We start from the raw sequence: 25,409 nt of genomic DNA, 5'->3' as shown, positions 1-25,409 counted from the left end.
TTTTACAGGGGGTACCATGAAATAGGTTCTAGATAGCAAATGTCTACCTGGAATATACATTACCAGCTGACATTTTAAGTATTCAGATCTATTAAGCCTCAATGCCTTAAATAGAACTAGAACTCTGAATTTTACCCGCTCCCTTACAGGTAACCAGTGAAATTCTTTTAACACCGGTGAAATTATGCTCATCTCAGCCTCTGCCTGAAATTAGATGGCCGGCAGAATTCAATAATATTTGCAAAGTTGTTAATGAATAATTTGGCAACCCAAAATAGAACAAGTTACAATAATCTACACAGGTTAATACATAAGTATAATAAGTGGATTATGCATAATAACATCATAGTGAATCTCTGTTACATTTAAAAGGGAAGGGACTTCATCCAAAACAGATGAACACACAATGCAAATTGTGCTGAACACGTTAAAGCTAGTGCTTAACTTTGTTTTTTCACTTTAGTTAATTACAGCAGATACCCATTAAAAAAAAAAATAATAATGCTGTGTTCCAGTGTATGCCTCCAATGCCATGTTAACTGTTTGATAATTGCTAGTATATGATTTTTAATGTGACAGCTTTTTATATGAATTTAATTACTTGCTTTTCCAAATCTAAGTTCAAAGCAAGGTACAAATTCAGGTACAGTTGGTAGGTCCCTATCCCAGAAGTTTTACAATCTAAGGGGGTCATTTTCTATTGCTTATCACGTGCGATAAGCAGCTATCGCATGCGAAAAGTCCCTTTTCACGTGCGATAGCTTGCCAGGGGCGAAGTCGGGGTGGCGAGGGGAGGAGTCGGGGCAGCGTCGGGGTGGACCCCGCGATGTCTTCGCTGGCGGTGATAAGGTAAGACACGTTATCGTCGCCAGTAGCACGCCGAATAACTACACCTTGTATGGTGTCGCTACTCGGTGCGAAAGCCGGCAGCTGGCTCACCGCAGTGGTGCGAAGGCTGCGGGCTTTCGCAGCCCCCCCCCCCCAGTTTTCGCTGGATTCACCATTCTGCAGTAGAATGGTGAATCCAGGCCTCAGAAGTCTATTTAAGAAAGGCTTTCTTCCATTCTGTATCTATGGGAAAATGCTTAGCAAATAGTTTATATTTGAGGCCATGGAGGGTGAAATGTTTCACCCAAAATCACAAGGAGCATCAGTGGGAAAAGCAGGATTCAAATCTTGACTTTCCAGGTTCATAGTTTGCTGCTCTACAACTATTTCTCCAATCTGATCAGCTATACTGTACCTCACTCATTATTTGTCAATAAATATTTCTATTCCGATATCTGCATTATCTTGTAACACTAAAATATTTCATTGGGTATTGTCTTACCATAGCCATTATAAAGCTAGATAGGTAGAAATCTAGATAGATAGGTACTGTATTTATAGATTTAGGCCTGGATTTTCTAAGGCCGCAGACCTTAGATAATCCAGCGGTAATGGGGGACGGGAGCGAAGTGGGGGGCGGGCCTGTGAAAGCCGGCAGCAATCACACCTCTGAGGTGCTATAGCTGCCGGCTTTTGCACCCAATAGCGCCATCGTAAAAGGTGGTGCTATTGGGTGTGCTACTGACAGCAAAAAGGGTTCTTACCTTTTCATCGCCAGCGAAGTTTCCGCCGCGTCCGCCCCGACTCCTCCTCTTCCGGGGCTGACTCTGCCCCAATATGCTATGAAAATGACCCCCTTAGTTAGAAATATTAAATGAATGATAAAGGGGATGGAACGGTTCCCCTATGAGGAAAGGCGAAAGAGGTAAGGACTGTTCAGCTTGAAGAAGAGATGGCTGAGGGGGGATGTGATAGAGATCTATAAAATCATGAAAGGACAAGAATGGGTAAATGTGAATCAGTTATTTATTCTTTCAGATAATAAAAGGACTAGAGGGTGCTTCATGAAGTTGGCAAGTAGCACATTTAAAACAAATTAGGGAAAATTATTTTTCTCTCAATGTACAATTAAGCTATGGAATTTGTTGATAGATGATGTGGTTAGGGCAGTTAGTTTAGCTGGATTTAAAAAAGGATTGGATATGTTCCAGGAGGAGAAGTCCATTACCTGCTATTAATCAAGTTGAATTCGGGCATAAGCACTGCTATTACTGGCTTTAGTAGCATGGAATCTATTTAATGCTTGGGTATTTGCCAGGTACTTGTAATCTGAATTGGCCACCATTGGAAACAGAATGCTGGGCTTGTTGGACCCTTGGTCTGACCCAGTATGGCAACTTCTTATTTTCTTATGAATTGTCAGGCAATATTTCTGGAAAGCAAAGCAATTGCACACATTTTTCAAGTATGATGCAGAAATGCATATACCATGCTTACTGCTGAATTTTAAATTGCCCATGTGTGTAAATATTGTCATTTATGCACGTGGCCAGGCCCTGCGCACATCAAGCGCATTTTCAAAAGGGCCCAGCCATGTGTGTAAATGATGATACATGCATAATTGCCGGGCCCTGAAAAGGGGGCGGGCCGGGGGGGCATGGTCTGGGTGGGGAGGGGCGAGGCAGAGTGGGGCGGAGGCCGGCAGAGACAGCGGCCATTAGCCGCTTTCCTAGGGAAGCACGTGACGGCAATCGGCCGGCATGCGCAAGTTGCTTCAGCTCCTACGGAGCAGTAAGCAATAAAACAAAAAAAACTTAAGTTCCATCAAAGGGTTTAGGGGGTGGGGAGGAGAGGGGAAGAGGGAAGGTGTAAGTGTGTAGGAAAGGTCCTTCCCAGCCTGCTCCTTACTTGGAGCTGATTGGGACGAAACAGGGGAAGGCCCGATTGTGTCGCAGGCACAACACGCACATGATATAAAATCTGCACGTCCATGTGTGCGCACACACCTTTTAAAATCTACCATTTAGAATATATATAATACTATACAAGTCACTATTTTGCATGGCCCATCAAAATTCATTCTTACATAGTCTCTTTCAATACCTCACTATAAATATCAGCCATTGATTTCTAAAACATCAACTCATGAAAAGATAAAATAACTTTTAAAAATATACATATGCAAATAATTTTCTAGGCTATTTATATAATTTCCACTGAAATATGTATACTTGTGTGATTTTGTATTTATATTTATAGAATTATCACAAGCTACTCATTTTTTTTTTTATCGTTAACAGGGGCCTTAGCAAACAACTTTCTTGATATTCAGTGGTTAATGTTGTGAACAGAATTAATTTGTATGTGTCCAGATGTTAGTCTGGTACCATCATATACAACCTTCACCCACTCCTGAAATATATTATATGTTAACTGTTTGCTCTGTAGCATTTAGCCATTCAGATTTTCTCTGTTCTTCATGGTGTCTCTGAAATAAAAAAATAAAAATGTTAGCAAATAATCAAAAGTACTTAATCCCATTCATGTGATTACATTTGGGCTATGTTGTCATGGTATTGTAATGAAATTTTGGGGGCCTGTGTAATACAGCTTAGCATGCATGGTAAAGGCCATTTAGCACTTGCTAAAAATAAGGTACTATGCATTAAGTGGATAATTTTTAAATAGCCTGCATAGGTGCAAGCTACATGGATTCTTGAAAAATACGTACGCTGGGACAATTTTCAAATAGAAACTTCCCACATTGTTTCTCTGAAAATTAGAAAATGTTAATTATGTGCCCTAAAAGAATTTGTGTACATTGCAGATGGCAGAGGAAGGACAAAATAGCACATGTATATTTGAAAATCAAATGAACCCACAATGTTTTCCTCCCCTGATCCAAACAGTCCCATACAAATGCTTATTTTTAGTGTGGATAAAAGAACATGCACCATGGAATCCATGTGAACTTTTGGCCATGTTTGAGGAGGACAATTTTCAGTCAGGACATTTTACCCAGGTAAATGTCCATATATCCAGGTAACTTTCTTTGAAAATTGTTTTTCAAAGGCCTATCATGCATGCTAAACCAAGATCAGAAAACATTAGTAATAATGCACTAAAATTTGTGTGACTGACCATTAAAATAAAAGGGACATTGGATACAAATGAGACTTTAGTACATGCACAGGAAATAGCAAGTTATGCTGTCTTGAACTGTGTGCCTGCTATTGATGAAAATTGAACACATGCCTTGTAAATGATGTTACATGAATGATTAGTCCTAAACGTGCCTAGACAGGTCCAAATACACCATGCCAAACAACCAGAAATGGAAGGAATGGTTAGCATGGAGAATTTCCTTGCCCTTCAAATTTGCAGATCACAAGCTTCCCCTCCCCTTCCCAAGACGCATCCCCCTCCACCCTCCCAAATAATCTTGTGACAGTCACAATACCTCCCTCATAGTCCAATCAGACCACTACTTCTAAGCCCTCAAGAAAGAGACCTCTTTCCTCCTCTGATATGAATTTATCTCAGTGTTGAAGTGCCTTTCTCTAAGGGCCAGGTCTTAAAATCTATGCCCGATTTTATAACATGCGTGTGCTGCCGCGTGCATGTTAGAAAATCCAGGCTCGGCGCGCACAAGGGGGTGCACACATGTGCACCTTGCACGCACCGAGCCCTAGGGGAGCCCCGATGGCTTTCCCCGTTCCCTTGGAGGGAACTTTTTTTCTGGCCCTCCCCACCTTCCCCTATCTAACCCATCCCCCATCCCTAACTAAATCCCCCTCCCCTACCTTTGCTCCAAAACTTACACCTGCCCGAGGCAGGCGTAACTTGCACGCGCCGGCCAGTTGCCGGTGCGCCATGCCCCGGCACAGGCCACTGTACCGGAGCACTCAACCCCGACCCCGGACTGCCCCCAGACCGCCGCCACGCCCCTAGCCATGCCCCTGAACCGCCCCTTTTTGCGAGCCCCAGGACATACGCGCGTCCCGGGGATTGCGCGCGCCGCCGAGCCTATGCAAAATAGTCTCAGCGTGCGCAGGGGCAGATTTTCTTGGGTTACGAGCTTATGTTATGCGCATAGCCTTTGAAAATCTGCCCCTATGTATGTAACATTTAGAAACAGTTTTAGAAGATATTGCACATTTTGGGTGTTTCATTATAATAACTTCAAATTCAGATGAAAATGTATTTTCATAAGAGTCTAGGTTTCGACAGCTAAATACCTCATAGGTCTCACATGAAAGCCAGTTACAATTGCACCCGCTCTGACTTAAAGCATTGTACCTCAGTTTTCTGTTTCCTGCTTATAATGACCTATTACAGTGGAACAGGAAACCGACATATCAAGTTTCAAATTAATTCTAGCATATCTGTGACTGACAGCTGCCTGAGGTCTGGACAACATCCAGTTCTTACATGCTAACTTAAAAAAATACATTTCCAGCTGATTTTAGAAGTCATTATTGGTCTTCAGCTAGCTCTTCAATAATAACTTCAAAATATGTTTCCAACTGCCACCTATTTAGAAAAGTGCACATCAACATGAATTTTAGTCTTCTCGTGAATTAAGAATTATAAGTAACTTTTCTTGGACAGGAGAATTATTCATAATTTCCATGCTAATTAAAAGTGTGCAAAACACTCATACTCCAAGATACACATGTACATTCATTTGAAATGAATAAGGAATTCAAACAGAAAAGGCCTATTTTTGGTTTGATTGATTTTAAACTAAATGAATCCCTAGTGCCTCTGAAAACTGTGAAATGAAAAAAGCTCATGGTTAGTTGCAAAGTCTGTGGATACTTTTAGCAGCAAACTTTGTACCAGTTCTTAAAAGAAAATATGAGTGTGCCAACACTTTGAAATTGCCAGAGATTTGCACCTGCTTTTCTTCTGAGGGCATTTTCCCTTTAAAACTGTTGGATTTGTGGCATATTGTGGACTCTTGGTCGAAGTGGTGATGACTCCTCCCTCGGGGAAGGGCCCTGTGGGGAACCACAACGATTGGCTAGACTCTTAGTAAGCAGACACTGAGGAGAGAAAGCTTTATTATACTGCAGTTGATGAGTAGAATATTGCCCAAGGAATGGACAGTGCTGTAGTCCAGAAATATCACAGTAGCTCAGACAGTCTCTGTAGATGAAGGTCTCACCCAGATGTAGCAAAGGTCTGCAAGTGTTCCCCAGCACAGGATAGGCCGTGAACCTGAAGAGGAGAGCTGGACAAAAGATGATTTTACCTTTATTATTTTCAATGACGTGAATGCGTGTGTGGCACTAACTAAAGTGTTCACTCTGTGTATAATGTTCACTCTGTGTATAATGTTGAACAACACAGAGAGAGAATGCACTACAGTAGAGATGTGAATCGGAACTGGAATCTGATTGGTTCCTGTTCCGATCCAAATCTTAAAATTTTTATCGCCCAGCCCGATTTGAATTTTGATTATCGGCTGCGCCCGATCCGATAATCAAAAAACCCTCCCCCACCCTCCCGAACCACTAAAAAAGGTTTTAAAATTACCTGGTGGTCTAGTGGCAGCGCGGGGAGCTCTCGGGCCATCGGCTGCGTTAATAAAAATGGCGCCGATGACCCTTTGCCCTTACCATGTGACAGGGTATTCATGCCATTGGCCGGCCCCTATCACATGGTAGGAGCACTGGATGGCCGGCCGTACGGCAACACGATTCGACTGCAGGAGGTCGTTCCGGACACCTGCTGGACTTTTGGCAAGTCTTGTGGGGGTCAGGAGGCCCCCCCAAGCTGGCCAAAAGTCCCTGGGGGTCCAGCGGGGGTCCGGGAGCGATCTCCTACGCTCCTGACGTAGGGGAACAAAAAACAAAATGGCGCCGGCGCTACCTTTGCCCTGACAGGGCAAAGGTAGCGCCGGCGCCATTTCTACAACGCACCGCAGGCCCGAGAGTAAAAGATCACACCGGGACCCCCGCTCTGGACCCCAGGTAATTTAAGGCATTTTGGAGGGGGTTCGGGAGGGTTTTAAAGGGTCGGGAGGTGATTTAAAGGGTCGGGGTGGGTTTTAGGGATGTTTTAGTGTGCCAGTTTTCCCGCCCTCCCCCGATTTACGATTTACACGATATTTACAAAAACAAAACCGCGACAATCCGATTCCCTCCCCCCCAGCCGAAATCGATCGTTAAGACAATCGATCACACGATTCACATCTCTAATGAGTGTTTCTCAAGCTGCTTCCAAGCCTTCGGCTTCTTCTACCAGTCAGGTGGCAGGCCAGCAGCAGCAGTCCCCAGCTATACCTAAGAAACAACAGCCCACAATGGAGGAAATGGGGTGGTGTTCAGTGGCAGGCAGAATCCAAAGTGGAGAGTAGGACTATTGGCAGGGCCGGTGCAAGAGGATTTGGCGCCCTAGGCGAGCCTTCTCCCTTGCGCCCCCCCCCCCCCCCCCCCGGGTCACGCCGCCACTCTCCGGTCTCGGCCCCAACTCCTACCTCATTCTCGATCACACCCGCCGACTGTGTGATTTTCTGGGTCACGAGAGGGTTGGGCACTGCTCGCAGCCCACCAAATCTCCACTCCTCTTTGCCACCGCTTGCAGCCCCATATGGCTTGCACCCAGTGGCGCACCAAGGATCTCCGGCGCCCAGGGGCCAATGCATGTGTGTGCCTCTCCAGCATCCCCCCGTAATCCTTCTTGTACTAATGCTTAAGGTCACAGAAAATCAGTGGCGTCTCTAGACAGAAGAATTGTTGGGGGGGAGCCAAAATGACATTTCTTCATCACACCCACCTCTATAGCATGGATCCTGCTTTCAAATTTTTTCGGCTCTTGCGGGCTTGGTCTCCCGCGGGGGCTGTCTGGGAGGCGCCGGGCCAGCCCATCTTCTTTTCTTCGGCCTCCGCCGGCCACGATTTTTATTTCTTCGGCCCCCGCTGCTTGGTCTCTAGCAGGGGCTGACTAGGCTCTTGAATTGATGGAGGTCACTGGGCTGAATGCAGGCTGCACGCGGTCGAGACCACATGACCAGCTAGACCGGCCCACTGGGGGAAGCCCAATCCCCCGATAGGTCAATCCTCCCCTGCTGGCTGAGCAATCAGATCGGGTTTTGTTGGGGGAGGAGGTCAGATGGGTCTGTTGTGGCCGGCGCCATGATAATTAATTAAATCTGTCTTTGGGGGCGGGCTGCCGGCAGCGGCTCTTTTATTTTTATCGGGGGGGGGGGGGGATGGGGCGGCGGCTTAATGCAGCTCTTTTAATTTTACCGGGGCAGCGGCTCACTTTCATTTTTACCGGGGTAGCGGCTCTCTTTTATTTTTACCGGGGCAGGCTACGGCTCTCTTAATTTTACCGGGGCAGTGCCACCCCCAGGAAGCTGGCGCCCTAGGCGACTGCCTAGTTCACCTAGTGCTTCCGCCGGCCCTGACTATCGGTGAGATGATCACTTTACATGATCAACCCTTGCAGATAGTAGAGAACATAGGTCTCAGGTGTTTGCTAAAGCTCTTAGCGCCAAACTATAAAGTACCCTCCAAGACCATTTTAAGCAGAAAGGTCATCCCCAGTTTTGTACAAGCATTGCCATAGTTGCCTGCATGCACTGTTGATGAAGGCACAGGGGAGCAATGTGCATTTCACATGCAAAATCTGGATATCCACAAATGCTTCACACTCCTTCCTCTCTCTGTGGGTGGGAGAGAGGTGGGAAGGTTGGGAAATACACTAACTTCTGTTTATTAGCTGCCTCAAAGAGAGACGGAGGTTCTGGAAGTCAAATTTAGGTGCTTAGTTAGAAAGCTGAAATCCAGAACCTCCATTGTAGCATTCTCTGAAATGCTCCCTGTTCCATGCACAGGTCACCAGAGGCAGGCAGAGCTCCAGAATCTCAATGCATGGATGAGACAATGGTGCAAGAAAGAGGGATTCAGTTTTGTAAGGAACTGGGTAACCTTTTGGGGAAGGGGGAGTCTTTACCGAAGAGATGGGCTCCACCTTAACCAGGGTGGAACCAAGTTGCTGGCACTAACTTTTAAAAAGAAGATAGAGTAGCTTTTAAACTAGAACTGGTCGCCGCATCTCAAAAACTGGTTGCCGCATCTCAAAAAAGATATAGTTGCAATGGAGAAGGTACAGAGAAGGCTAACCAAAATGATAAAGGGGATGGAACAACTCCCATATGAGGAAAGGCTGAAGAGGTTAGGGCTGTTCAGCTTGGAGAAGAGACGGCTGAGGGGGGATATGATAGAGGTCTTTAAAATCATGAAAGGTCTTGAATGAGTACATGTGAATCGGTTATTTACACTTTCAAATAATAGGACTAGGGAGCATTCCATGAAATTAGCAAGTAGCACATTTAAGACTAATTGGAGAAAAAATTTTTTCACTCAATGCACAATTAAGCTCTGGAATTTATTGCTAGAGGATGTGATTAGTGCAGTTAGTGTAGCTGGGTTCAAAAAAGGTTTGGATAAGTTCATGGAGGAGAAGTCCATTAACTGCTATTAATAAAGCTGACTTGGGGAATGGCCTCTGCTATTACTGGCATGGGAACTTCTTGGTGTTGGGTACTTGCCAGGTTCTTGTGGCCTGGTTTGGCCTCTGTTGGAAACAGGATGCTGGGCTTGATGGACCCTTGGTCTGACCCAGCATGGCAATTTATGTTCTTATGTTCTTACAAAGGGGAAAGCCGACAGTCGCTCAGCAGCGTATCGTTCGGAGGGAGGAAGGCATCCCAACAGTGAGGTTCCAATAATAAGGAAAGTAGTCCAAGTGCCTGTAATTAAAAACTCACCTGAGCTAAAAGATTCCAATTTATCCCTATCAATTAAGAAGCAGAATGAAAATACAAATAAAAAACACACTTTGAAATGTTTGTATGCTAATGCCAGAAGTCTAAGACATAGTAAAAATTTGTAACCTATTATTAAAATCATCTATTGTACCTGAAGACTGGAGGATGGCTAATGTAACCCCAATATTTAAAAAGGGCTCCAGGGGCAATCCGGGAAACTACAGACCAGTTAACCTGACTTCAGTGCCATGAAAAATGGTGGAAAGTGTTCTAAATATCAAAATCACAGAACATATGGAAAGACATGGTTTAATGGAACAAAGTCAACATAGCTTTACCCAAGACAAGTCTTGCCTCACAAATCTGCTTCACTTTTTTGAAGGGGTTAATAAACACGTGGATAAAGGTGAAGCGGTAGATGTAGTGTATTTGGATTTTCAGAAGGCGTTTGACAAAGTTCCTCATGAGAGGCTTCTTGGAAAAGTAAAAAGTAATGGGATAGGTGGCGATGTCCTTCCGTGGATTAAAAACTGGCTAAAAGACAGGAAACATAGAGTAGGATTAAATAGACAATTTTCTCAGTGGAGGGGAGTGGGCAGTGGAGTGCCTCAGGGATCTCTACTGGGACTTGACTTAGAAAATAGTCACTGCTAGCCTATTACTAGCATCAGTAGCATGGGATATACTTAGTTTTTGGGTACTTGCCAGGTACTTGTAGCCTGGATTGGCCACTGTTGGAAACAGGATGCTGGGCTTGACGGACCCTTGGTTTGACACAGTATGGCAATTTCTTATGTTCTTATGAGGAATTAGAGATACCTCACAAGCGTCTCATCGTAGATGTGGATACTAGGGATGTGAATCGGATCCGATATCGGATCCGATTCTGGTTCCGATTCACATCTCTATAGATGTGAATCGGATCCGATATCGGATGTGAATCGGATCCAATATCGGATCCGATTCACATCCCTAGTGGATACCCACTGGAATTCTACCTACTTGATGCTGCAGATGCTAGTGGAACAGCAGACAATCCTGTGTAATCTCTCTCGGGAAATGGAGATAGGTGTTCAGGTTTCTCTAAAGTATCAGGATTGCCTAATGATGAGACAGCTTTTGAAAATCCTGAAGCACTTTAAGGATACCACAGAGGAGCTGAAAGCCACAAAAGCCAATTTGGGAGATACCATCTCTATAGTAAACATCCTAGTAGAAAAGTGGGAACACTTTTAATATAAAGAGGGAATGAAAGGTGAGGTGCTGTGCTCTTTGGTGTCCTTGGAGAGACTAGGACCTCTGGCTACAAACCCCACATACATGCTCACTAATGATATGCATTCATTTAAAACAAAAGTGTAAAATGTGACGAATAAGGCTAATTTGTTTCATTCGGGGGACCAAATCCAAATCGGGGGGCCCCCAAATGAAACAAACCTTATTTGTTTGTTTCATTCTAAACCAATGCATCGAGCCTAGGTATAGGCCCAAAGCCAGGACCTCACCTAGGACGTAGGCAGAGGCCTAAAGCAGGGACTGCAGCCTAGGCCCAAGTGCAATGCTGGGGTCTCAGTGGAGGCACAGAGCAATATCAAAATGGCACCATCTGCTGGGTTGAATGTCCTGGAGTTAACTCTATTGTGACCCCAGCAGATGCCATCATATGTCATTAAAGATGCGAAGAAAGAGGAGTGAGAAGAGCAGCTCCCAGGCCTGGCCTCTGAAGCCTGGCCTGACCCCAGGCCAAGGTCCAGGTGTCAGGACCCAGCCTCCTGGCCCCTGCCTCGACCTTGGGCCTGGGTCCAAGCTTAGGTCCCAGCGTCGAGACCTGGCATCTGGGTCAGGTGACAGCGTTGGGCCTGGGTCCGTGCTGAGGCTCCGGTATCAGGACCTGGCCTCTGGATTGGGTTGCAGCATCAGGCTTAGTTCCAGGCTGAGGTCCCAGAGTCAGGAGCTGGCTTCCGAGCCAGGCTGTGGTGTCAGGCCTGGATTTGGGATCCAGCCTAGACCAAGGCCTATGCAAGCCCGAGGCTTCAGCCTAGTTGTAGCCAGCGGATCCCCAGTGAAGCAGGTAAATAGGGGTCTTGGCAGAACCTGGCCCTGGCATTTTTCCAGGAAGGTGGGAGGGAAGTAGGGATATGCATTCATTTTGAACGAATGTGCAATCTGCAACATATAGGTTCCTATTCGTTGCATTCGTGGGTCCACGAAACGTATGGCAAACCCCCATGAATGCAACATATCATTAACAAATAAAACCCCCACCCTCCTGACCCCCCCCCCCCCCCAAGACTTGCTAAAAGTCCCTGGTGGTCCAGCGGGGGTCCTGGAGTGATCTCCTGTACTCGGGCCATCGACCGCTGGTATTCAAAATGGCGCTGATAGCCTTTGCTCCTACCATGTGACAGGGGCTGACCAATGGCACTGGTAGCCCCTGTGACATAGTAAGGGCAAAGTCTATCAGCGCCATTTTGAATACTGGCAGCCAATGGCCCGAGTGCAGGAGATCGCTCCAGGACCCACGCTGGACCACTAGAGACTTTTGGCAGGTCTTGGGGGGGGGGGGGGGGGGGCGGGTTCAGGAGGGTGGGGGGTTGTAGTTAATTATGGGTTGTTTTTTTTTGTTTTTCCAACTTTAATGGAAAACGAATACCGAATGCAACTAATGGAAGAATCGGGTTTCCCCCTATGAAAACAGATGCAACGGATTTGGGTCCCGGTAAAACGAATACCGAATAGCAACACATTTTTTCCTTCTGCATATCCCTAGAGGGAAGTCTAGTTTTCATTTTTTTGGCCATTTTTGTTTTTTTTTCTTTATTGTTTGCTTCATTTTTTTTCACACTAATGAAATGAATCAAGCAATCCATGAACCGAAATTTGTGGGGAAAAAAACCTCCTGAAAATGAACTGAAATATGCGGAAGAAAAGCCTCCTGAAAACGAACCAAAAATGAAAATTATTTTTTTTTACCCTGCACATCCCTAATGATCACTATATTATATGATCCATGTGTGAAAGGGAGACTTGCACTGGAGGCCAACAATCTCACACATATGAAGAACATGCTGACAGAGAAGATCTACCAACTAGAGCCCAGAGTTTGAGACAGAGAAGGGATGTAGCACAGGAGGAAATACCATTATTGTTCACATCAGAAATTAGTGCAAGTCAAAGCAGTACCCTGACGTCAGCGTCTAGCATTCCCTTCTTCACAGTAAAACAGAGACAATCATTACTTCTGTTCCAGGCGATAGCGAAAGCAGCTGGGAAGAAAGATGTCCAACACATTCAAAGGGAATGGCAGCTCAAATCTCGGTGACATGCTATCTTGCAGAGACTATCAAGAACATGGACACAGTTGTTCTGGCATATTTTTCCCTCAAGTCTAGCATCTGGCCAGACCTAGCAAAAGTGGCTCAGCACTATCTCTCTTGTCTACCAAGTGTCCCAGTGAAAGAGTTTTTTTGATGATTGGGGACATCGTAAGGCCTCATCGCTCCAGGCTGTTACCACACTTGATGGAGAAGCTAGTGTTCCTGAAAATTGTTCTACCTTTGCTTGGGTTTCCAGATTTGCCATGTAAGTGACAAGATGATTGAAAGGAATTAGATCATCCTGTAGGTGCGCTGCCTGTCTGCCTGCCATAACCCAGCTACCAACAATGGGGCCTACATCCAGCATTCAGCAACATCCAGTGACTGAATGATTACATCTGCCTGCTGTTTCCCCAATGCCGACTAGTTGAGCCAAACTTCAACAACCACACTGCTGCTGACTCCTTGGCCCGAGAAGCCATTCTGAAGGCTAAAACAAACCAATGTTAGTCCTGATGTGTCCTCAACACCACCAGTTGGTCTACACGTCAACAAACACACTACTTCCACCCAGACCTGAGAAGCCTTTCTGAGGACCACAAGGCACCAATGGTGAATCCTGCTGTGACCCCCAACACTGCCAATTGGGCCACACGTAAACAACCACACTGCTGCTGCCTCCCATGCCCAAAAAGCCATCGCTAGGGCCACAAGACACCAATGATGAGTCCTCCTGTGTCCCCAACACCACCAGTTGGGCTACACTAAGAAACACGTTGCTGCTGCCTCCTTGGCCTGAGAAGCCTTTCTGAGGTCCACAAGAAACCAATGCTGAATCCTGCTGTGTCCCCAACACTGCCAATTTGGCCACACTTAAACAACCACACTACTGCTGCCTCCCATGCCAAAAAGCCATCATGAGGGCCACAAGACACCAGTGCTGAGTCCTCCTGGGTCACCAACACCACCAGTTGAGCTACACTAAGAAATACGTTGCTGCTGCCTCTCAGACCCAAGAAGCCATTATGAGGGTAATAATACACTAATGCTGAGTCCTGCAGTATCCCTAACACTGACAATTGGGCCATACTTCAACAACCATACTGCTGCTGCCTCCTATGCTTGAGATATCATTCCAAGGGCTACAACACACCATTGCTGAGTCCTGCTGTATCCCCAATACAGCCAGTTGGGTCATACTTCAAAACGACACAGGCCCAAGACACCATTCCAAGGCCCATAAGTCACCAATGATGAGTCCCGCTATGTCCACAACAAAGCCAGTTGGGCCACACTTCAACAACCACACTGTTGCTGCCTCCCAGACCCAAGACGCCATTCTGAGGGCTACAAGACACCAATGCTGAGTCCTTCTGGTTCCCCAATACCATCAGTTGGGCAACAAACACACTACTGCTGCCTCTTAGACCTGAGAAGTCATTTTGAGGGCTACAACACACCAAAACCAAGTCCTGCCATGTCCCCGACATGGCCAGTTGGGCCACACACATCCTGCTTCTTCCTGCCATGTCTCCAAAATCACCAGTGGGACCAACAGGCACTGACACCTTCTGCTTGCCTTGCCCTGTTTATCATCATGGAGACCACCTTGTACTGACACTTTCTGCCTGCCATGCCCTGTTTACCGTCACTAGAAACAACATACACTAACACCTTCTGTTTGCCTTGCCCTGTTTATCATCACTGTGGCCAACATGCACTGACACCTTTTGCCTGTCTTGCACTGTTTACCATCACTGGGGTCTGACTAATCCTGCTAGCTCCTGATTCATTCCTGTCAACAACATTGGAGCATCAGTCCTCCTGCTTTCTCCTAACACATCCCCAACAACAAAACTGGAGCCTGTCACACCATGCTGCCTCTGGAGCTTGTCATACCCCGCTGCCTCTTGACTTACCCCCCTCAACCAGACTAGGGTCTGACTCAGCTTACTTCCTCCTGACATGTCCCCATCAACAATACTGGGTCATGTCAACACCTGCTGCCTCTTATCTTCTTCCCATCAACAATACTGGGGCATGTCACATCCAGCTATCTCCTGACTAGCCTTCATAATTAATACTGGGGCTTCACTCCTCCTGCTTCCTCATGTCCACAACAACAACAATGGGACCTGACTCAGCCCGCTTCTAACTGACATATCCCCAGCAACCACACTGGGGATTCACTCCTCTTGCTTCTACCTTACTTGTCCCCACAAGCACACTGGTACAGAACTCTGGGAGAACATCCAGCAGCAACCTTCCACTGCCATACCCTAACAGCACCACAGAGGGGTTTTCACATCCTAATTCTGCCTGCCATAGTCCAAGAACCACTACTGGGACATAACTCTACTGATTTCTCTGCCTGCTGAGCCCCCAAGCACCACAGCCATGACCCCACATAGTTCCTCTGCCTCCTGTTCCCCAAACACCACATATGAGGCTTAACTCCACTGAGTTCCTCCACCTCTTTCTCCCAAAATTCCACCACTGAGGTGAAGCAGATTTGTGAGGCAAGACTTGCTTTGGGTAAAGCCATGCTGACTTTGTTCCATTAAACCATGTCTTTCTATATGTTCTGTGATTTTTATATTTAGAACACTTTCCACTATTTTTCCTGGCACTGAAGTCAGGCTAACCGGTCTGTAGTTTCCCGGATCGCCCCTGGAGCCCTTTTCAAATATTGGGGTTACATTTGCTATCCTCCAGTCTTCAGGTACAATGGATGATTTTAATGATAGGTTACAAATTTTTACTAATAGGTCTGAAATTTCATTTTTTAGTTCCTTCAGAACTCTGGGGTGTATACCATCCCGTCCAGGTGATATACTACTCTTCAGTTTGTCAATCAGGCCTACCACATCTTCTAGGTTCACCGTGATTTGATTCAGTCCATCTGAATCATTACCCATGAAAACCTTCTCCATTTCTCCTATTTATTTGAACTACATTACCAGTAACTTCATTGTATGTCCCCTAGTTTTTGTTTTGGAAAGAATAAACAACCAATTTATGCTTACCCATTCTAAACCATTCATTACTGTATAGACCTTTATTATATCTCCTCTCAGCCTTCTCTTCTCTTATGAAGAGCCTTAATCACTTTAGCCTTTCCTCATAGAGGAATTGTTCCATCCCATTTATCATTTTGGTCGCCCTTCTCTGTACCTTTTCTAATTCTGCTTTATCCTTTTTAAGATGCAATGACCAGAAATGCACTCAGTACATAAGGTGCAGATTCACAATGGAGCAATACAGAGGAATTTTGATAACATCTGTTTTGTTCTCTATTCCTTTCCTAATAATTCCTCATATTCTATTGGCTTTCTTGCCAGATAATTTCAACACAATGATGCCTAGATCCTTTTCCAGGGTGATGACTTCCAATGTGGAACCTTGCACTATGTAGCTTTAATCTGGGTTGCTCTTCCTTACATGCATCAATTTGCACTTGTCCACATTAAATGTCATCTGCCATTTGAATGCCCAAGCACCCAGTTTTGCAAGGTCCTCTTGAAAATTAATAACTTTAAATTAATTTTTATCATCAGCAATTTTTATCACCTCAATCATTGTTCCCATTTCTAGGCTATTTATAAACATGTTATAAAGCAGTGATCCCAATATGGATCCCAGGGGCATGATACTTACAATTTACCTTTCTCCATTAAGAAAATTGACCATTTAGCCTACTCTCTGTTTTCTATCTTTCAACCAGTTCTCAATCCAAAATGGAACATTGCCTCTTATCCTTTCACTTTTTAATTTCCCCAAGAGTCTCTCATGATGTACTTTGTCCAATGCTTTCTGAAAATCCAGATATACTATATCTTTATCTACATGTTTATTCACATCTTCAATAAAATATAGCAGATTGATGAGGCAAGACTTCCCTTGGCTAAATCCATGTTGGCTTTATCCCATTAAACTATTGTAATAAAGTTGATTCTAAGAGGGGGATAATCATAAAAACTTGAGTAAATGGGGTTTATTCTCTTTTACAGAGGTGTGCAAGGCTTCTGAATACATTTTATTTAAATTAGGATGTGATCTTTTTTATTTATCAAAGTCATAGAATAACTTTCAACAGATATTTGAGTGAATTGAGCCAAAAAACATATGATTGAGTCATTCACTGTTACACACCCCGTCTATGCCCGTCCCGCGCACAGGCCTGCTTACCTCTCTGGTTCCACGGCAGGTTCCAGGTTGGCCTCCCTAGCGGTAGTTGCAAGCTCCTCCAGGCCTCGGCGTCCCGTGGCAGCAGTCGCCAGGCCTTCCACTACGCACCAAGCCTCACGCCGGAGCTCGGCGTCCTCAGTGGCATTGGCCGCGCGGATCGCCCAGCCTCTTGTAGGGCCAGGGGCGGGACCTAGCTCCGCGGCGTGCTCTGATTGATTCCCTGATATAAGGAAGTCCCTGCCGGAACTTCCTTGCCTTGGCAATCGGGTCTGTTCCTTGCTAGATTGTCACTATGTTTCTACCTTGTTCCAGTCTTGTTCCAGTTTCGTTCCAGGATCCTTCTATTCCAGTCCTGTTCCTGCCTTGTTCCTGGATCCTAGTATTTTAGCGTCTTTCGGTTCCTGTTCATCTGACACCTCCCCAGTTAGTACCTCCAGACTGTCTCACTGGTACTGACCTCGGCTTGCTCCTTGACCTGTTTGCCTGCTGCCTGCCTTCTGACCTCAGTCTGTTCCTGACCTGCCTACCTGCTGCCTGCCTTCTGACCTCAGCCTGTTCCTTGACTTGCCTGCCTGCTGCCTGCCTTCTGACCTCGGCCTGCCTGTGACCTCGTCTGACCTCCAGAACCTGACCCCTGCTTCATTGACCACTCCTTGGACTGATTCCCGGATTCTGACCTCTGCCTGCTTGACCACATCTCCAGATTCTGGCTCTGTTCCTAGCCTTGTATTCACCTACGCTGTTCTGGTTCTCCTTGCTCCATCTGACTTCTAGTCTCGAACCTGTCCACGCTCCTCTTCTGTCTGTAGGCACGCCCGATTTCCATCTCTCCAGGAGACCCTGCGAGGCCCACCTAAGTCCAAGCGGCCCGGAACCCTACGGGCTCCTCCAGAGGGGACCTCGGGCTTCCAGTGGTGAAGCTCATCCTAGCCTCTATCTCCTCCAGTGCTCCGCCCCTGGGGGCAGGTGCTTCCTGGTCCCTACCAGGGAGCCGTTCTCCACTGCTCCAGGACAAGGGTCCACCCCCGAGCGCAACATTCTCAATGCTGGAGTTTCAGGAGCTTCATCCCTCATGTTCATATTTCCATTTCTTTGCAGTTCTAAATATGAACAGCACTAATCAAGGCCTTCTACAGTTTCACTAGACTTTTACTTATTTATTTACAAGCAATATCATATACTCTTCTCATGCCAATTATTAATTAATGGGTTGGTCTGATTTAGTAATGTAAAGTATTTCAGAACAAAAGAAAGAAAGCTGATAGGGTTTGAAAAGCAAAGCATTCACTGGCATCTGAGTTCTAGCTTTCTTGTGGTTTCTAAAAGTTTTGTCTATAATTATCATACAGAAATGAAATCTAATTCAAGAAGAACAACCACAAGAAAGAAAAATAAATACAATATTCCATAAAATCTTGCATCTTTACAGGCTTTTTGTTTTTTGTTGAAATAAGATTAACAATAGAATATAGTAAGAGGGTGAATATAGTAAGTCAAATTCTAGCATGTACAGAAAAATTTGAACACTCAGATTGGTTAAATGGAGTTGTAAGCTGTTCTTTTTTTTTTCTTAATTCGTCTTTATTGAGTCATTAAATACACAACCAAAATGCAACCACAAGACAGCCAAAAACAATTTCATTGGCTCACAATGCAACTGTAACGACCCAGTTTTTAGAATTCCCCCCCCCCCCCACCAAGCCCAAACAGCAACAACCTTCTACAATTATAAATCCATTCGCAGCCACATACACACCCACTCATAATCACCCATACACACCTACCGAGTACAGCTCACATCACATTAAAAGGTACAGAATGGCACATGTGTCCAGACACAACTGACAAATTTAGGGGCACATTTTCGGAGAATTTACGCGCGTAGGGGGGTTATGTGCACCGGGCCTATTTTCAAAAGGCCCGGTGCACGTAACCCGGGGCTTATGTCCTGGGTTACGTGCCGTATGTCCTGGGTTACGTGCGTATATCCTGGGGCTTTTCTGAATGGGCGGACAGGGGGCAGGACGGGGGCGGGATGGGAGCGGGGCAGATGGTCCAGTGGCGTGGCGGTCCGGGGGCAGTCCGGGAGACGTGGCCGAGGACTCAGCACAGGGGGATCGCGCGCCAGCAGTCGGCCGGCATGCACAAGTTACGCCTGCCTCTGGCAGGCGTAACTTGTGAGATAAAGGTACAGGGTTTTGTTTTTTTGGGGGGCTGGGGGTGGGACAGGTAAGGGAAGGGTGGGGGGGAAAGGAAAGTTCCCGATTTTGGAGCGGCCTCTGAGGGAACGGGGAAAGCCAGCTGGTCTCCCCGAGGGCTCGGCGCACGCAAGGTGCCCTAGCGTGCACCCCCTTGTGCACGCTGACCCCTGATTTTATAACATGCGCGCACGGCTGTGCGCGCATGTTATAAAATTGTGTGTACATTTGTGCGCGCCGGGTAGCACGCACAAATGTACGCCGCATGCGTACTTTTTAAAATCTGCCCCTTAATGAGCAAGAAGGACCTTGACCCAGAGAATAAAATAGCCTTTCAGGAAAAGAAGAGCCTTCTGGGTTGCTAGGTCTCTTTTCCAAAATAATTCATGTATCATTTCTTTCCACTGAGCAAATGAAGGCGCTTCCTCCGATTTCAAATTCGTCAAAATAGACTTTTTAGCGAGGAGGATGGTGACCGCATAGAACTTCCTATCCCCTGGGATAACAAACAATCTTTATCACAGGCCAAGAACCAAGCAGCTTATCTAAATAAGTTACAATTTGGTTCCAGAAAGGCAGTAATTTAGAGCACCCCGTGAACATGTGACAAAGGTCACCTGGAGCAGCTTTACATTTCAAACAAATATCTGAGTCCCACAATTTCATCAAATCTCCTCGAACCCTAGTAATTTAAGCCCGGATTTTCAAAGGCCCACATGAGTAAAAACCGGGGTTTACGTGCATGGCTGGGCCTTGTGCAAGCCACATGCATTTTAAAATGGGCCCAGCCATGCGCGTAAACGCCAGTATGTGCACAAGTGCTGGGTCTCTCCAAAGGAGCAGGCTAAGGGCGGGGTCTGGGCAGGAAGGGGCGGAGCGGGGGGGCAGGCTCGTACTGGCAGTTGGCTGGCATGTGCAGATTACTTCTGCTGTAGAGGAGCAGCAAGTAATGAAACAAAAAAAGTAAGTAGACAGGAAGGGGTTAGGGGTCGGGGAGGAGCGGGGAAGAGGGAGGAAGGTTAGGTAGGGAGGTAGAGAAATTCCCTCCCAATCCCGTCCTTAATTGGAGTGGACTGGGAGGGGACTGGGGGAGACCCGATTGAGTTGCTGCACGTATTTACTGAAAATTTGCCCCCTGCATGCACCGCCCACACAAAATCTGGTGCACATGTGCGCAGCCATCAGATTTTATAACATGCGCGTGCCAGGAACCGCGTGCACATGGATGGCCTTGTGCTTCTTTAAAAACCAACCCCATAGGTTCTGTATAATAATTTAATATACAACAGTACACAGGATGAATGGATATAGAAATTCTAGGCAGACATCCAGAGAAAAAATAAATATAAATGTGACTTACCTTAGTGAATTAATTCTGTAAGATTCCGTATCTAAATAAAGAAAATGTTGAAAAAAAATATTGATTTCATAATACAAAAAATAAACTCTGGCAAAATAAGCAAAAAAGGAAAGAGTTGCAGAACAATTTTTATGAAGTGCTTTTTTTCTCACAACACTAATTTCTTGGGAACTTATTCATCTTTGGTTTCTATTATTTATACAGATTTTCCTATCCTGAAAATCTAGTTGCTGTAGGATGAATAGTTCATGAGATAATGTGCACAAAGCAAAAACCTAAGCAATTTTATAGAAAAAAAATCATTAAAAAGGCATTTTTTAAAACTATTTATCCAATTTTGTATTATTTTTCTTTTGTATTTTTTTACTATAATAACTAGATGTGCAACAACTTAACCTCCATTAATTTTGTTTTGTTTGTTTTGGATTATATTTCTCACCTTTCTAAATCCAAGCTCAAGGCAAGTTACAAATTCAAGTGCAGTTGGCAGATCTTTATTTCACTACTATAATATGGATCAGATGTACTGGAGGCTCCTAACACTTGCGTTTATGGAGAAAATATTTCTGACATCTCACCCTATAAGTTCAACTTCTTATTTCTTTGTTGCTATTTGGCTAATAGCTTCTCAACAGCAGTTGAATATCTTTCCTATTTTCCTATACACAGTGGAAATTTAGCAGGCTTGAAAGATGCATCTGCCCATTCCATATCTGGGACAAAAAAATCATTATAAAAGTAGCATCTAGCGTGAGCCTGGAAAGTTTGCACTGCTACATATAATATTTCTGTTTATACCTCATAAATATTGTATCCTTTTATTAGTAAACTAGGAAAAGTAATCAATAATGTACACTCGACACTTTTGCAGATAAGTAATATGGAATGATCACAATAAATATTATAATCAGAAGCCAATTCTGTGCCCATAGTAAAGGCACTTTGCCACAGATTTTGCTGTTCCCCATGGAATCAACACTATAGTAGTGAGAAAGGGGACGGGAAATATGGATTGTGAGAACAACAATGTGGTAAGAAAAGAGATTTGCAGGAGGAGAGGAGAAGTGAGAGAGGAATTTGCAGAGGAAAGAATGAGTGGAATGGGGTTTGAATTAATTAATTAAAAGGGATCTAACAAGAGGAATAAGAGGATATCTGGGGGGGTTGTTGAAAGTGAACCATGGCATGTGAAAGGATGAACAGGGATCTATGAAAAAGTATCCACGGGAGAGTACAAGAGTGAGAGTGTGAATGAGGGGATTTGTGGGGGCATAAGACAGGGATCTATAAGGGGGGGGGGGCAGGGGTTGAATATGAGAGAAAAAATCGTGTTGCTGTACGGCTGGCGCCATTTTGCGCAAAATGGCGCCGGCCGTACGGCAACACGATTTGACTGCAGGAGGTCGTTCCGGACCCCCGCTGGACTTTTGGCAAGTCTTGTGGGGGTCAGGAGGCCCCCCCCAAGCTGGCCAAAAGTCCCTGGGGGTCCGGGAGCAATCTCCTACGCTCCTGCCGTCGGGGAACAAAAAAAACAAAATGGCGCCGGCGCTACCTTTGCCCTGTCATATGACAGGTCAAAGGTAGCGCCGGCGCCATTTCTACAATGCACGGATGTCCGAGAGTAAAAGATCACACCGGGACCCTTCCTCTGGACCCCAGGTAATTTAAGGCATTTTGGGGGGGTTCGGGAGGGTGGGGGATTTATTTTAAAGGGTCGGGTGGGTTTTAGGGTTGTTTTAGTGTGCCAGTTTTCCCGCCCTCCCCCCCCCCACTGGACCCCAGGTAATTTAAGGCATTTTGGGGGGGGTTCGGGAGGGTGGGGGATTTATTTTAAAGGGTCGGGTGGGTTTTAGGGATGTTTTAGTGTGCCGGTTTTCGATTTACACGATTTACACGATATTTAAAAAACCCAAACTGCGACGATCCGATTCCCTCCCCCTCCCAGCCGAAATCGATCGTTAAGACGATCGATCACACGATTCACATCTCTAGAAGAGGTAAATGTAAATAGATTATTTATTCTTTCTGATAATAGAAGGATTAGGGGGCATTCCATGAAGTTAGCATTTAAAACAAATCATACAAGTAAGCTTTGGAATTCATTGCTGGAGGATGTGGTTAGGGCAGTAAATGTAGCTGGGTTTAAAAAAGAATTGGATAAGTTCCTGGAGGAGAGGTCCATAAACTGCTATTAATCATGTAATAACAGCCACTGCTATTACTGGCATTAGTAGGATGGGATCTATTTAATGTTTGGGTACTTGCCAGGTACATGTAGCCTGGATAGGCCACTGTTGGAAACAGGATGCTGGACTTGATGGATTCTTGGTCTGAAGCAGTATGGCAACTTCTTATGCTCTTATGTTATTAAATACTAGCACACATGCTTATGACAAGTTGCAGCAGTCTACTTCCAGATTAACAGGTTTCGGTGGGAGTTTTTATCTACACCACACCAAGGCGCATATTTTCAAAAGGTTATGCACAAAACCCCCGAAAACCTGCTCCAAGCTCCCCCCTGCGCGCGCTGAGCCTATCTTGCATAGGCTCAGCGGCGCGCACAAGCCCCGGGACGCCCGTATATCCTGGGGCTTCAAATAAGGGGGCGGGCCGGGGGCAGGGCCGAGTGCACCGGCGCATGAAATAAGGTGGAGTGGGATTTAGTTAGGGCTGGGGGGTGGATTAGATAGGGGAAGGGAGGGGAAGGTGGGGGGGACCAAAAAAAAGTTCCCTCCAAGGCCACACCGATTTCGGAGCGGCCTCGGAGGGAACGGAGGCAGGCTGCTCGGTTCGGCGCGCGCAGGTTGCACAATTGTTCACCCCCCCGCGCGCGCCAACCCTGGATTTTATAACATGCGCACAGCAGCGCGCGCATGTTATAAAATTGGGCGTAGATTTGTTCGAGCCGGGTTGCGCGAACATATCTGCACCCTCGCGTAAGTTTAAAAATTTGCCCCCAAGCGAACAAAAAACAAGTGTTAATGACAAGTCCACAAAATCATAGATTACATAATTAGAAAATGAAGTTACAGAATTAGGTAATAATGAACATTTTCTTCCAGCTCTAAAACAAAAGGGAATGACAAGTGAGATGATCAGATTTTCAGATGACACAAAATTGTTCAGAGTTGTTAAATCACAAATGTATTGTGATAAATTTCAGGAGGACATGCAAAGCTGGAAGACTGAGCATCCAAATAGCAGATGAAATTTAATGTGGATAAGTGCAAGGTGATGTATATAGGGACAAATAACCCATGCTGTACTTAAACAAAGTTAGGTTCTATATTAGGAGTTACCACACAGGAAAAAGATATAAGCATTTTAGAGGACAATACATTGAAATCCTTAGCTCAGTGTGTGGTGGTGGTAAAAGCAAACAGAATGTTAGGAATTATTGGGAAAGCAATGGTGAATAAAATGGAGAATGTCATAATACCTTTATAAGACTCCATGGTGAGACCACACCTTGAGTTCTGTCTGCAATTCTGATCACCGCATCTCAAAAAATATATAGTTGCACTAGAAAATGTACAGAGAAGGGCAACCAAAATGATAAAGGGGATGGAACGATTCTCCTATGAGGAAAGGCTAAAGAGGTTAGGGCTGTTCAGCTTGGAAAAGAGATGGCTGATGGGGGATATAATAGAAGTCTATAAAATCTTGAGAGGACTAGAACAGGTAAATGTGGATCAGTTATTTACTCTTTCAGATAATACAAGGACTAGGAGGCACTCCATGAAGTTAGTAAGTAGCAACAAGTCGGAGAAAATTATTTTTCACTCAATGCACCATTAAATTCCGAAATTCATTGCCAGAGGATGTGATTAAGGCAGTTAATGAAGCTGGCTTTAAAAAAGGTATGGACAAGTTCCTGGAGAAGTGTATAAACTGCTATTAACCATCCTGACTTAGTAGCATGGCATTTATTTACTATTTGGGTACTTGCCAGATACTTGTAGCCTGGATTGACCACTGTTAGAAACAGGATGCTGGGCTTGATGGACCCTCGGTCTAACCCAATATAGCAATTTCTTATGTTCTTAAGCAACATAAAAACATGGAGTAGTTATTACAGTTTGTAAACAGCACTGGTAAGAATATTTTGAAACATCTTATGTCTAAGGTGCTGTGGCTGATCAATTTATCTACCACTCTAACAAAGAATTTGGTTGAAGAAAATACTGTGAATACATTCACACAGAAGTTTGAGGCTTCTGCCACAGCTGGCTATTTTTTCCTCTCAGTCCCACAGCCATAATCTTCTAAGTAATGTTGGCTTCTTAGAGTTTCACTGACACTGCACAAGTGATTCTGCAAGCCTTTTGTTCTTCTACCCTTTAATTATCTTACTAGTGGCTTCCCCAAAATATAACAAAAATGCTTTCTAAGCAGAGCCTTGACTCACTTTAATGGTGGAGCTCAACTGAGTAGATTTATTTATTTATTTATTTAACAGTTTTTCTATACCGTTGTTTGGAGACACCATCACAACGGTTTACAAATCACACAGTAAAAATACAGAACAACAAGATTATAAACACTATATATATGATTTTTTACCCGTGAACAGTACCTTACAGGTATACCTGGTCATGACCTACTTCACTAAACAAATGTTTGTCTAACAATTTATTGTAACTGAACCTTTTGTGGCACCTGTTAGAATGTACTATAGTATGCACCCACTTACATTAATTTATGTGCCTACATGTAAACCGTTGCAATGGTATATT

At 45.0% G+C, this 25,409-nt stretch overlaps 1 protein-coding gene across 2 annotated transcripts in view; it reads right to left on the bottom strand.

Moving 5' to 3' along the window:
* Positions 1 to 2,133: 2,133 nt before the first annotated feature.
* Positions 2,134 to 25,409, bottom strand: part of TMEM273 (transmembrane protein 273) — a 134,720-nt gene continuing 111,444 nt past the window's right edge. Inside the window, exons 4-5 of one of the 2 annotated variants that reach the window (XM_029610763.1) lie at positions 20,674 to 20,704; positions 2,134 to 3,316 (exon numbers count right to left, since the gene is read on the bottom strand). In XM_029610763.1, the coding sequence (XP_029466623.1) occupies positions 3,280 to 3,316; positions 20,674 to 20,704 (68 nt within the window). In that variant the 3' untranslated portion in view covers positions 2,134 to 3,279. The remainder of the gene's footprint in view (positions 3,317 to 20,673; positions 20,705 to 25,409) is intronic. The other variant, XM_029610764.1, reaches the window with a different exon arrangement.

Source organism: Rhinatrema bivittatum, chromosome 7 (genome assembly GCF_901001135.1).
Source record: "Rhinatrema bivittatum chromosome 7, aRhiBiv1.1, whole genome shotgun sequence".
Lineage (NCBI taxonomy): Eukaryota > Metazoa > Chordata > Amphibia > Gymnophiona > Rhinatrematidae > Rhinatrema > Rhinatrema bivittatum.
Note: the sequence above shows the minus strand (reverse complement) of the source record. Positions and strands in the feature narration are given on the sequence as shown.